This window comes from Rhamphochromis longiceps, linkage group LG4 (genome assembly GCF_057381845.1).
Source record: "Rhamphochromis longiceps isolate RC_006_pf linkage group LG4, R_longiceps_female_GT1.1, whole genome shotgun sequence".
Lineage (NCBI taxonomy): Eukaryota > Metazoa > Chordata > Actinopteri > Cichliformes > Cichlidae > Rhamphochromis > Rhamphochromis longiceps.
Genome location: NC_140560.1, coordinates 21,779,361 through 21,793,413, shown reverse-complemented (window position 1 = coordinate 21,793,413; position 14,053 = coordinate 21,779,361). Strand labels below are relative to the sequence as shown.

At 48.5% G+C, this 14,053-nt stretch overlaps 1 protein-coding gene across 1 annotated transcript in view; it reads left to right on the top strand.

The window, feature by feature from the left end:
• The window catches only part of LOC146671540 (beta-1,3-galactosyl-O-glycosyl-glycoprotein beta-1,6-N-acetylglucosaminyltransferase-like), a 30,872-nt gene extending 16,819 nt beyond the window's left edge, over window positions 1-14,053 (top strand). Inside the window, exons 3-4 of the mRNA XM_085403785.1 lie at window positions 13,058-13,462; window positions 13,568-14,053. Coding sequence (XP_085259911.1) covers window positions 13,058-13,462; window positions 13,568-14,053 — 891 coding nt within the window. The remainder of the gene's footprint in view (window positions 1-13,057; window positions 13,463-13,567) is intronic.

Here is a 14,053-nt window from a genome sequence, read left to right as displayed (position 1 = left end):
CCATGGCAACGGACAGTTAACCCATAACAACGCATGTAAACGCATGGCAACGGACAGTTGACCCATAACAACGCATGTAAACGCATGGCAACGGACAGTTAACCCATAACAACGCATGTAAACGCATGGCAACGGACAGTTAACCCATAACAACGCATGTAAACGCATGGCAACGGACAGTTAACCCATAACAACGCATGTAAACGCATGGCAACGGACAGTTAACCCATAACAACACATGTAAACGCATGGCAACGGACAGTTAACGCATGGCAACGGACAGTTAACCCATGGCAACGGTCAGGTAACCCATGGCAACGGACCGGTTACCATGGCAACGGACCGGTAACCCATGGCAACGGACCGGTTACCATGGCAACGGACCGGTAACCCATGGCAATGGACAGTTAACCCATAACAACGCATGTAAACGCATGGCAACGGACAGTTAACCCATAACAACGCATGTAAACGCATGGCAACGGACAGTTAACGCATGGCAACGGACAGTTAACCCATGGCAACGGACAGTTAACCCATAACAACGCATGTAAACGCATGGCAACGGACAGTTAACCCATAACAACGCATGTAAACGCATGGCAACGGACAGTTAACCCATAACAACACATGTAAACGCATGGCAACGGACAGTTAACGCATGGCAACGGACAGTTAACCCATGGCAACGGTCATATAACCCATGGCAACGGACAGTTAACCCATAACAACGCATGTAAACGCATGGCAACGGACAGTTAACCCATAACAACGCATGTAAACACATGGCAACGGACAGTTAACGCATGGCAACGGACAGTTAACCCATGGCAACGGTCATATAACCCATGGCAACGGACAGTTAACCCATAACAACGCATGTAAACGCATGGCAACGGACAGTTAACCCATAACAACGCATGTAAACGCATGGCAACGGACAGTTAACCCATAACAACGCATGTAAACGCATGGCAACGGACAGTTAACCCATAACAACGCATGTAAACGCATGGCAACGGACAGTTAACCCATAACAACGCATGTAAACGCATGGCAACGGACAGTTAACCCATAACAACGCATGTAAACGCATGGCAACGGACAGTTAACCCATAACAACGCATGTAAACGCATGGCAACGGACAGATAACCCATGGCAACGGACAGTTAACCCATAACAACGCATGTAAACGCATGGCAACGGACAGTTAACGCATGGCAACGGACAGTTAACCCATAACAACGCATGTAAACGCATGGCAACGGACAGTTAACCCATAACAACGCATGTAAACGCATGGCAACGGACAGTTAACCCATAACAACGCATGTAAACGCATGGCAACGGACAGTTAACCCATAACAACGCATGTAAACGCATGGCAACGGACAGTTAACCCATGGCAACGGTCATATAACCCATGGCAACGGACAGTTAACCCATAACAACGCATGTAAACGCATGGCAACGGACAGATAACCCATGGCAACGGACAGTTAACCCATAACAACACATGTAAACGCATGGCAACGGACAGTTAACGCATGGCAACGGACAGTTAACCCATAACAACGCATGTAAACGCATGGCAACGGACAGTTAACCCATAACAACGTATGTAAACGCATGGCAACGGACAGTTAACCCATGGCAACGGTCATATAACCCATGGCAACGGACAGTTAACCCATAACAACGCATGTAAACGCATGGCAACGGACAGTTAACCCATAACAACGCATGTAAACGCATGGCAACGGACAGTTAACCCATAACAACGCATGTAAACACATGGCAACGGACAGTTAACGCATGGCAACGGACAGTTAACGCATGGCAACGGTCATATAACCCATGGCAACGGACAGTTAACCCATAACAACGCATGTAAACGCATGGCAACGGACAGTTGACCCATAACAACGCATGTAAACGCATGGCAACGGACAGTTAACCCATAACAACACATGTAAACGCATGGCAACGGACAGTTAACCCATGGCAACGGTCAGGTAACCCATGGCAACGGACCGGTTACCATGGCAACGGACCGGTAACCCATGGCAACGGACCGGTTACCATGGCAACGGACCGGTAACCCATGGCAATGGACAGTTAACCCATAACAACGCATGTAAACGCATGGCAACGGACAGTTAACCCATAACAACGCATGTAAACGCATGGCAACGGACAGTTAACGCATGGCAACGGACAGTTAACCCATGGCAACGGACAGTTAACCCATAACAACGCATGTAAACGCATGGCAACGGACAGTTAACCCATAACAACGCATGTAAACGCATGGCAACGGACAGTTAACCCATAACAACACATGTAAACGCATGGCAACGGACAGTTAACGCATGGCAACGGACAGTTAACCCATGGCAACGGTCATATAACCCATGGCAACGGACAGTTAACCCATAACAACGCATGTAAACGCATGGCAACGGACAGTTAACCCATAACAACGCATGTAAACACATGGCAACGGACAGTTAACGCATGGCAACGGACAGTTAACCCATGGCAACGGTCATATAACCCATGGCAACGGACAGTTAACCCATAACAACGCATGTAAACGCATGGCAACGGACAGTTAACCCATAACAACGCATGTAAACGCATGGCAACGGACAGTTAACCCATAACAACGCATGTAAACGCATGGCAACGGACAGTTAACCCATAACAACGCATGTAAACGCATGGCAACGGACAGTTAACCCATAACAACGCATGTAAACGCATGGCAACGGACAGTTAACCCATAACAACACATGTAAACGCATGGCAACGGACAGTTAACGCATGGCAACGGACAGTTAACCCATGGCAACGGTCAGGTAACCCATGGCAACGGACCGGTTACCATGGCAACGGACCGGTAACCCATGGCAACGGACCGGTTACCATGGCAACGGACCGGTAACCCATGGCAATGGACAGTTAACCCATAACAACGCATGTAAACGCATGGCAACGGACAGTTAACCCATAACAACGCATGTAAACGCATGGCAACGGACAGTTAACGCATGGCAACGGACAGTTAACCCATGGCAACGGACAGTTAACCCATAACAACGCATGTAAACGCATGGCAACGGACAGTTAACCCATAACAACGCATGTAAACGCATGGCAACGGACAGTTAACCCATAACAACACATGTAAACGCATGGCAACGGACAGTTAACGCATGGCAACGGACAGTTAACCCATGGCAACGGTCATATAACCCATGGCAACGGACAGTTAACCCATAACAACGCATGTAAACGCATGGCAACGGACAGTTAACGCATGGCAACGGACAGTTAACCCATAACAACGCATGTAAACGCATGGCAACGGACAGTTAACGCATGGCAACGGACAGTTAACCCATAACAACGTATGTAAACGCATGGCAACGGACAGTTAACCCATGGCAACGGTCATATAACCCATGGCAACGGACAGTTAACCCATAACAACGCATGTAAACGCATGGCAACGGACAGTTAACCCATAACAACGCATGTAAACGCATGGCAACGGACAGTTAACCCATAACAACGCATGTAAACGCATGGCAATGGACAGTTAACGCATGGCAACGGACAGTTAACCCATGGCAACGGACAGTTAACCCATAACAACGCATGTAAACGCATGGCAACGGACAGTTAACCCATAACAACGCATGTAAACGCATGGCAACGGACAGTTAACCCATAACAACACATGTAAACGCATGGCAACGGACAGTTAACGCATGGCAACGGACAGTTAACCCATGGCAACGGTCAGGTAACCCATGGCAACGGACCGGTTACCATGGCAACGGACCGGTAACCCATGGCAACGGACCGGTTACCATGGCAACGGACCGGTAACCCATGGCAACGGACAGTTAACCCATAACAACACATGTAAACGCATGGCAACGGACAGTTAACCCATAACAACGTATGTAAACGCATGGCAACGGACAGTTAACCCATGGCAACGGTCATATAACCCATGGCAACGGACAGTTAACCCATGGCAACGGTCATATAACCCATGGCAACGGACAGTTAACCCATAACAACGCATGTAAACGCATGGCAACGGACAGTTAACCCATAACAACGCATGTAAACGCATGGCAACGGACAGTTAACCCATAACAACGCATGTAAACGCATGGCAACGGACAGTTAACGCATGGCAACGGACAGTTAACCCATGGCAACGGTCATATAACCCATGGCAACGGACAGTTAACCCATGGCAACGGTCAGGTAACTCATGGCAACGGACCGGTTACCATGGCAACGGACCGGTTACCATGGCAACGGACCGGTAACCCATGGCAACGGACAATTAACCCATGGCAACGGACCGGTAACCCATGGCAACGGACAGTTAACCCATAACAACGCATGTAAACGCATGGCAACGGACAGTTAACCCATAACAACGTATGTAAACGCATGGCAACGGACAGTTAACCCATGGCAACGGTCATATAACCCATGGCAACGGACAGTTAACCCATAACAACGCATGTAAACGCATGGCAACGGACAGTTAACCCATAACAACGCATGTAAACGCATGGCAACGGACAGTTAACCCATAACAACGCATGTAAACGCATGGCAACGGACAGTTAACGCATGGCAACGGACAGTTAACCCATGGCAACGGTCAGGTAACCCATGGCAACGGACAGTTAACCCATAACAACGCATGTAAACGCATGGCAACGGACAGTTAACCCATAACAACGCATGTAAACGCATGGCAATGGACAGTTAACGCATGGCAACGGACAGTTAACCCATGGCAACGGACAGTTAACCCATAACAACGCATGTAAACGCATGGCAACGGACAGTTAACCCATAACAACGCATGTAAACGCATGGCAACGGACAGTTAACCCATAACAACACATGTAAACGCATGGCAACGGACAGTTAACGCATGGCAACGGACAGTTAACCCATGGCAACGGTCAGGTAACCCATGGCAACGGACCGGTTACCATGGCAACGGACCGGTAACCCATGGCAACGGACCGGTTACCATGGCAACGGACCGGTAACCCATGGCAACGGACAGTTAACCCATAACAACACATGTAAACGCATGGCAACGGACAGTTAACCCATAACAACGTATGTAAACGCATGGCAACGGACAGTTAACCCATGGCAACGGTCATATAACCCATGGCAACGGACAGTTAACCCATAACAACGCATGTAAACGCATGGCAACGGACAGTTAACCCATAACAACGCATGTAAACGCATGGCAACGGACAGTTAACCCATAACAACGCATGTAAACACATGGCAACGGACAGTTAACGCATGGCAACGGACAGTTAACCAATGGCAACGGTCATATAACCCATGGCAACGGACAGTTAACCCATAACAACGCATGTAAACGCATGGCAACGGACAGTTAACCCATAACAACGCATGTAAACGCATGGCAACGGACAGTTAACCCATAACAACGCATGTAAACGCATGGCAATGGACAGTTAACGCATGGCAACGGACAGTTAACCCATGGCAACGGACAGTTAACCCATAACAACGCATGTAAACGCATGGCAACGGACAGTTAACCCATAACAACGCATGTAAACGCATGGCAACGGACAGTTAACCCATAACAACGCATGTAAACGCATGGCAACGGACAGTTAACCCATGGCAACACATGTAAACGCATGGCAACGGACAGTTAACGCATGGCAACGGACAGTTAACCCATGGCAACGGTCAGGTAACCCATGGCAACGGACCGGTAACCCATGGCAACGGACCGGTTACCATGGCAACGGACCGGTAACCCATGGCAACGGACAGTTAACCCATAACAACACATGTAAACGCATGGCAACGGACAGTTAACCCATAACAACGTATGTAAACGCATGGCAACGGACAGTTAACCCATGGCAACGGTCATATAACCCATGGCAACGGACAGTTAACCCATAACAACGCATGTAAACGCATGGCAACGGACAGTTAACCCATAACAACGCATGTAAACGCATGGCAACGGACAGTTAACCCATAACAACGCATGTAAACGCATGGCAACGGACAGTTAACCCATAACAACGCATGTAAACGCATGGCAACGGACAGTTAACCCATAACAACACATGTAAACGCATGGCAACGGACAGTTAACGCATGGCAACGGACAGTTAACCCATGGCAACGGTCAGGTAACCCATGGCAACGGACAGTTAACCCATAACAACGCATGTAAACGCATGGCAACGGACAGTTAACCCATAACAACGCATGTAAACGCTTGGCAATGGACAGTTAACGCATGGCAACGGACAGTTAACCCATGGCAACGGACAGTTAACCCATAACAACGCATGTAAACGCATGGCAACGGACAGTTAACCCATAACAACGCATGTAAACGCATGGCAACGGACAGTTAACCCATAACAACACATGTAAACGCATGGCAACGGACAGTTAACGCATGGCAACGGACAGTTAACCCATGGCAACGGTCAGGTAACCCATGGCAACGGACCGGTTACCATGGCAACGGACCGGTAACCCATGGCAACGGACCGGTTACCATGGCAACGGACCGGTAACCCATGGCAACGGACAGTTAACCCATAACAACACATGTAAACGCATGGCAACGGACAGTTAACCCATAACAACGTATGTAAACGCATGGCAACGGACAGTTAACCCATGGCAACGGTCATATAACCCATGGCAACGGACAGTTAACCCATGGCAACGGTCATATAACCCATGGCAACGGACAGTTAACCCATAACAACGCATGTAAACGCATGGCAACGGACAGTTAACCCATAACAACGCATGTAAACGCATGGCAACGGACAGTTAACCCATAACAACGCATGTAAACGCATGGCAACGGACAGTTAACCCATAACAACGCATGTAAACGCATGGCAACGGACAGTTAACGCATGGCAACGGACAGTTAACCCATGGCAACGGTCATATAACCCATGGCAACGGACAGTTAACCCATGGCAACGGTCAGGTAACTCATGGCAACGGACCGGTTACCATGGCAACGGACCGGTTACCATGGCAACGGACCGGTAACCCATGGCAACGGACAATTAACCCATGGCAACGGACCGGTAACCCATGGCAACGGACAGTTAACCCATAACAACGCATGTAAACGCATGGCAACGGACAGTTAACCCATAACAACGTATGTAAACGCATGGCAACGGACAGTTAACCCATGGCAACGGTCATATAACCCATGGCAACGGACAGTTAACCCATAACAACGCATGTAAACGCATGGCAACGGACAGTTAACCCATAACAACGCATGTAAACGCATGGCAACGGACAGTTAACCCATAACAACGCATGTAAACGCATGGCAACGGACAGTTAACGCATGGCAACGGACAGTTAACCCATGGCAACGGTCAGGTAACCCATGGCAACGGACAGTTAACCCATAACAACGCATGTAAACGCATGGCAACGGACAGTTAACCCATAACAACGCATGTAAACGCATGGCAATGGACAGTTAACGCATGGCAACGGACAGTTAACCCATGGCAACGGACAGTTAACCCATAACAACGCATGTAAACGCATGGCAACGGACAGTTAACCCATAACAACGCATGTAAACGCATGGCAACGGACAGTTAACCCATAACAACACATGTAAACGCATGGCAACGGACAGTTAACGCATGGCAACGGACAGTTAACCCATGGCAACGGTCAGGTAACCCATGGCAACGGACCGGTTACCATGGCAACGGACCGGTAACCCATGGCAACGGACCGGTTACCATGGCAACGGACCGGTAACCCATGGCAACGGACAGTTAACCCATAACAACACATGTAAACGCATGGCAACGGACAGTTAACCCATAACAACGTATGTAAACGCATGGCAACGGACAGTTAACCCATGGCAACGGTCATATAACCCATGGCAACGGACAGTTAACCCATAACAACGCATGTAAACACATGGCAACGGACAGTTAACGCATGGCAACGGACAGTTAACCCATGGCAACGGTCATATAACCCATGGCAACGGACAGTTAACCCATAACAACGCATGTAAACGCATGGCAACGGACAGTTAACCCATAACAACGCATGTAAACGCATGGCAACGGACAGTTAACCCATAACAACGCATGTAAACGCATGGCAATGGACAGTTAACGCATGGCAACGGACAGTTAACCCATGGCAACGGACAGTTAACCCATAACAACGCATGTAAACGCATGGCAACGGACAGTTAACCCATAACAACGCATGTAAACGCATGGCAACGGACAGTTAACCCATAACAACGCATGTAAACGCATGGCAACGGACAGTTAACCCATGGCAACACATGTAAACGCATGGCAACGGACAGTTAACGCATGGCAACGGACAGTTAACCCATGGCAACGGTCAGGTAACCCATGGCAACGGACCGGTTACCATGGCAACGGACCGGTAACCCATGGCAACGGACCGGTTACCATGGCAACGGACCGGTAACCCATGGCAACGGACAGTTAACCCATAACAACACATGTAAACGCATGGCAACGGACAGTTAACCCATAACAACGTATGTAAACGCATGGCAACGGACAGTTAACCCATGGCAACGGTCATATAACCCATGGCAACGGACAGTTAACCCATAACAACGCATGTAAACGCATGGCAACGGACAGTTAACCCATAACAACGCATGTAAACGCATGGCAACGGACAGTTAACCCATAACAACGCATGTAAACGCATGGCAACGGACAGTTAACCCATAACAACGCATGTAAACGCATGGCAACGGACAGTTAACCCATAACAACACATGTAAACGCATGGCAACGGACAGTTAACGCATGGCAACGGACAGTTAACCCATGGCAACGGTCAGGTAACCCATGGCAACGGACCGGTTACCATGGCAACGGACCGGTTACCATGGCAACGGACCGGTTACCCATGGCAACGGACCGGTTACCATGGCAACGGACCGGTTACCATGGCAACGGACAGTTAACCCATAACAACGGACAGTTAACCCATAACAACACATGTAAACGCATGGCAACGGACAGTTAACCCATAACAACGTATGTAAACGCATGGCAACGGACAGTTAACCCATAACAACGCATGTAAACGCATGGCAACGGACAGTTAACCCATAACAACGCATGTAAACGCATGGCAACGGACAGTTAACCCATAACAACGCATGTAAACGCATGGCAACGGACAGTTAACCCATAACAACGCATGTAAACACATGGCAACGGACAGTTAACGCATGGCAACGGACAGTTAACCCATGGCAACGGTCATATAACCCATGGCAACGGACAGTTAACCCATAACAACGCATGTAAACGCATGGCAACGGACAGTTAACCCATAACAACGCATGTAAACGCATGGCAACGGACAGTTAACCCATAACAACGCATGTAAACGCATGGCAATGGACAGTTAACGCATGGCAACGGACAGTTAACCCATGGCAACGGACAGTTAACCCATAACAACGCATGTAAACGCATGGCAACGGACAGTTAACCCATAACAACGCATGTAAACGCATGGCAACGGACAGTTAACCCATAACAACGCATGTAAACGCATGGCAACGGACAGTTAACCCATGGCAACACATGTAAACGCATGGCAACGGACAGTTAACGCATGGCAACGGACAGTTAACCCATGGCAACGGTCAGGTAACCCATGGCAACGGACCGGTTACCATGGCAACGGACCGGTAACCCATGGCAACGGACCGGTTACCATGGCAACGGACCGGTAACCCATGGCAACGGACAGTTAACCCATAACAACGCATGTAAACGCATGGCAACGGACAGTTAACCCATAACAACACATGTAAACGCATGGCAACGGACAGTTAACGCATGACAACGGACAGTTAACCCATGGCAACGGTCAGGTAACCCATGGCAACGGACCGGTTACCATGGCAACGGACCGGTAACCCATGGCAACGGACCGGTTACCATGGCAACGGACCGGTTACCATGGCAACGGACAGTTAACCCATAACAACGTATGTAAACGCATGGCAACGGACAGTTAACCCATGGCAACGGTCATATAACCCATGGCAATGGACAGTTAACCCATAACAACGCATGTAAACGCATGGCAACGGACAGTTAACGCATGGCAACGGACAGTTAACCCATGGCAACGGACAGCTAACCCATAACAACGCATGTAAACGCATGGCAACGGACAGTTAACCCATAACAACGCATGTAAACGCATGGCAACGGACAGTTAACCCATAACAATGCATGTAAACGCATGGCAACGGACAGTTAACCCATAACAACACATGTAAACGCATGGCAACGGACAGTTAACGCATGGCAATGGACAGTTAACCCATGGCAACGGTCATATAACCCATGGCAACGGACAGTTAACCCATAACAACGCATGTAAACGCATGGCAATGGACAGTTAACGCATGGCAACGGACAGTTAACCCATGGCAACGGTCAGGTAACCCATGGCAACGGACCGGTTACCATGGCAACGGACCGGTTACCATGGCAACGGACCGGTAACCCATGGCAACGGACCGGTTACCATGGCAACGGACCGGTAACCCATGGCAACGGACAGTTAACCCATAACAACACATGTAAACGCATGGCAACGGACAGTTAACCCATAACAACGCATGTAAACGCATGGCAACGGACAGTTAACCCATAACAACGCATGTAAACGCATGGCAACGGACAGTTAACGCATGGCAACGGACAGTTAACCCATGGCAACGGTCATATAACCCATGGCAACGGACAGTTAACCCATAACAACGCATGTAAACGCATGGCAACGGACAGCTAACCCATAACAACGCATGTAAACGCATGGCAACGGACAGCTAACCCATAACAACGCATGTAAACGCATGGCAACGGACAGCTAACCCATAACAACGCATGTAAACGCATGGCAACGGACAGCTAACCCATAACAACGCATGTAAACGCATGGCAACGGACAGTTAACCCATAACAACGCATGTAAACGCATGGCAACGGACAGTTAACCCATAACAACACATGTAAACGCATGGCAACGGACAGTTAACGCATGGCAACGGACAGTTAACCCATGGCAACGGTCATATAACCCATGGCAACGGACAGTTAACCCATAACAACGCATGTAAACGCATGGCAACGGACAGTTAACGCATGGCAACGGACAGTTAACCCATAACAACGCATGTAAACGCATGGCAACGGACAGTTAACGCATGGCAACGGACAGTTAACCCATGGCAACGGTCAGGTAACCCATGGCAACGGACCGGTTACCATGGCAACGGACCGGTTACCATGGCAACGGACCGGTAACCCATGGCAACGGACCGGTTACCATGGCAACGGACCGGTAACCCATGGCAACGGACAGTTAACCCATAACAACGCATGTAAACGCATGGCAACGGACAGTTAACCCATAACAACGCATGTAAACGCATGGCAACGGACAGTTAACCCATAACAACGCATGTAAACGCATGGCAACGGACAGTTAACGCATGGCAACGGACAGTTAACCCATGGCAACGGACAGTTAACGCATGGCAACGGACAGTTAACCCATGGCAACGGTCATATAACCCATGGCAACGGACAGTTAACCCATAACAACGCATGTAAACGCATGGCAACGGACAGTTAACCCATAACAACACATGTAAACGCATGGCAACGGACAGTTAACGCATGGCAACGGACAGTTAACCCATGGCAACGGTCAGGTAACCCATGGCAACGGACCGGTTACCATGGCAACGGACCGGTAACCCATGGCAACGGACCGGTTACCATGGCAACGGACCGGTAACCCATGGCAATGGACAGTTAACCCATAACAACGCATGTAAACGCATGGCAACGGACAGTTAACCCATAACAACGCATGTAAACGCATGGCAACGGACAGTTAACGCATGGCAACGGACAGTTAACCCATGGCAACGGACAGTTAACCCATAACAACGCATGTAAACGCATGGCAACGGACAGTTAACCCATAACAACGCATGTAAACGCATGGCAACGGACAGTTAACCCATAACAATGCATGTAAACGCATGGCAACGGACAGTTAACCCATAACAACACATGTAAACGCATGGCAACGGACAGTTAACGCATGGCAACGGACAGTTAACCCATGGCAACGGTCATATAACCCATGGCAACGGACAGTTAACCCATAACAACGCATGTAAACGCATGGCAACGGACAGTTAACGCATGGCAACGGACAGTTAACCCATAACAACGCATGTAAACGCATGGCAACGGACAGTTAACCCATAACAACGCATGTAAACACATGGCAACGGACAGTTAACGCATGGCAACGGACAGTTAACCCATGGCAACGGTCATATAACCCATGGCAACGGACAGTTAACCCATAACAACGCATGTAAACGCATGGCAACGGACAGTTAACCCATAACAACGCATGTAAACGCATGGCAACGGACAGTTAACCCATAACAACGCATGTAAACGCATGGCAACGGACAGTTAACCCATAACAACGCATGTAAACGCATGGCAACGGACAGTTAACCCATAACAACACATGTAAACGCATGGCAACGGACAGTTAACGCATGACAACGGACAGTTAACCCATGGCAACGGTCAGGTAACCCATGGCAACGGACCGGTTACCATGGCAACGGACCGGTTACCATGGCAACGGACCGGTAACCCATGGCAACGGACAGTTAACCCATAACAACGGACAGTTAACCCATAACAACGCATATATATATATATATATATATATATATATATATATATATATATATATATATATATATATCAAACATTGTTGTCCATTAAGTCATTAGTACAGTACAGTTCCAGCAAAAACATTTCACAAAGAAAACTAAATTATTTTTATCCATAGGTGCAGAACTTTGAGCGACTACTGCGAGCTATTTACGCACCTCAAAATATTTATTGTGTCCATGTGGACAAAAAAGCACAGGCCTCAGTCTTTGCTGCCATCAAAGCCATTACTTCCTGTTTCTCAAATGTGTTCATGGTCAGCGAAGCTATGAATGTGGTCTACACTGGCTGGACACGTGTCCAGGCTGATCTTAACTGCATGGCTGATCTCTATAATACCAGTACAACATGGAAATACTTCATCAACCTCTGTGGTCAGGATTTCCCTCTAAAAACTAACTTGGAAATTGTGCAAGCTTTGCGTGCACTAAAAGGAGGTAACAGTTTGGAGTCAGAGGAAATGCCTCAAGGAAAGAAGGGAAGAGTGTCTAATGCTCACCGAGTAGTTGATGGAAAAGTCCAGGTACTTCATTTGGAGATTTTTTACATTGTATCATGTAGCTATTAATCAATTCACCTTGCTATTGTAAAAAACTTCACCATCATATTAACTTTTCAATTGTCCCAGCCAATAGGAAAAACAAAGGATCCAGCTCCCTTCAATCTGCCCATACTATCAGGAAATGCCTATATTGTGGTCAACCGAGGTTACGTTCGCAGTGTGTTCGAAGACAAGCGAATACAGGCCCTCATTGAGTGGGCCAAAGACACCTACAGTCCTGATGAGTTTCTGTGGGCAACAATACAACGAATACCTGGTGTTCCTGGCTCAACATGGCCCAACCGTAAATTCGACATGACGGACATGAATGCAATTGCCCGGATGGTCAAGTGGCAGTGGCACGAGGGGTCAGAGGGTTCCCTGCAAGCAGTATACCCAGAATGTAAAGGCCACCATGTCAAATCAGTATGTGTGTATGGTGCTGGAGACCTGCAGTGGTTGATTGAACAGCATCACCTTTTTGCAAATAAGTTTGATGCAGACAGAGATCCCATTGCTATCTACTGCTTGGAGAAATATCTGAGACACAAGGCACTGACTGAGTTAGTTTAG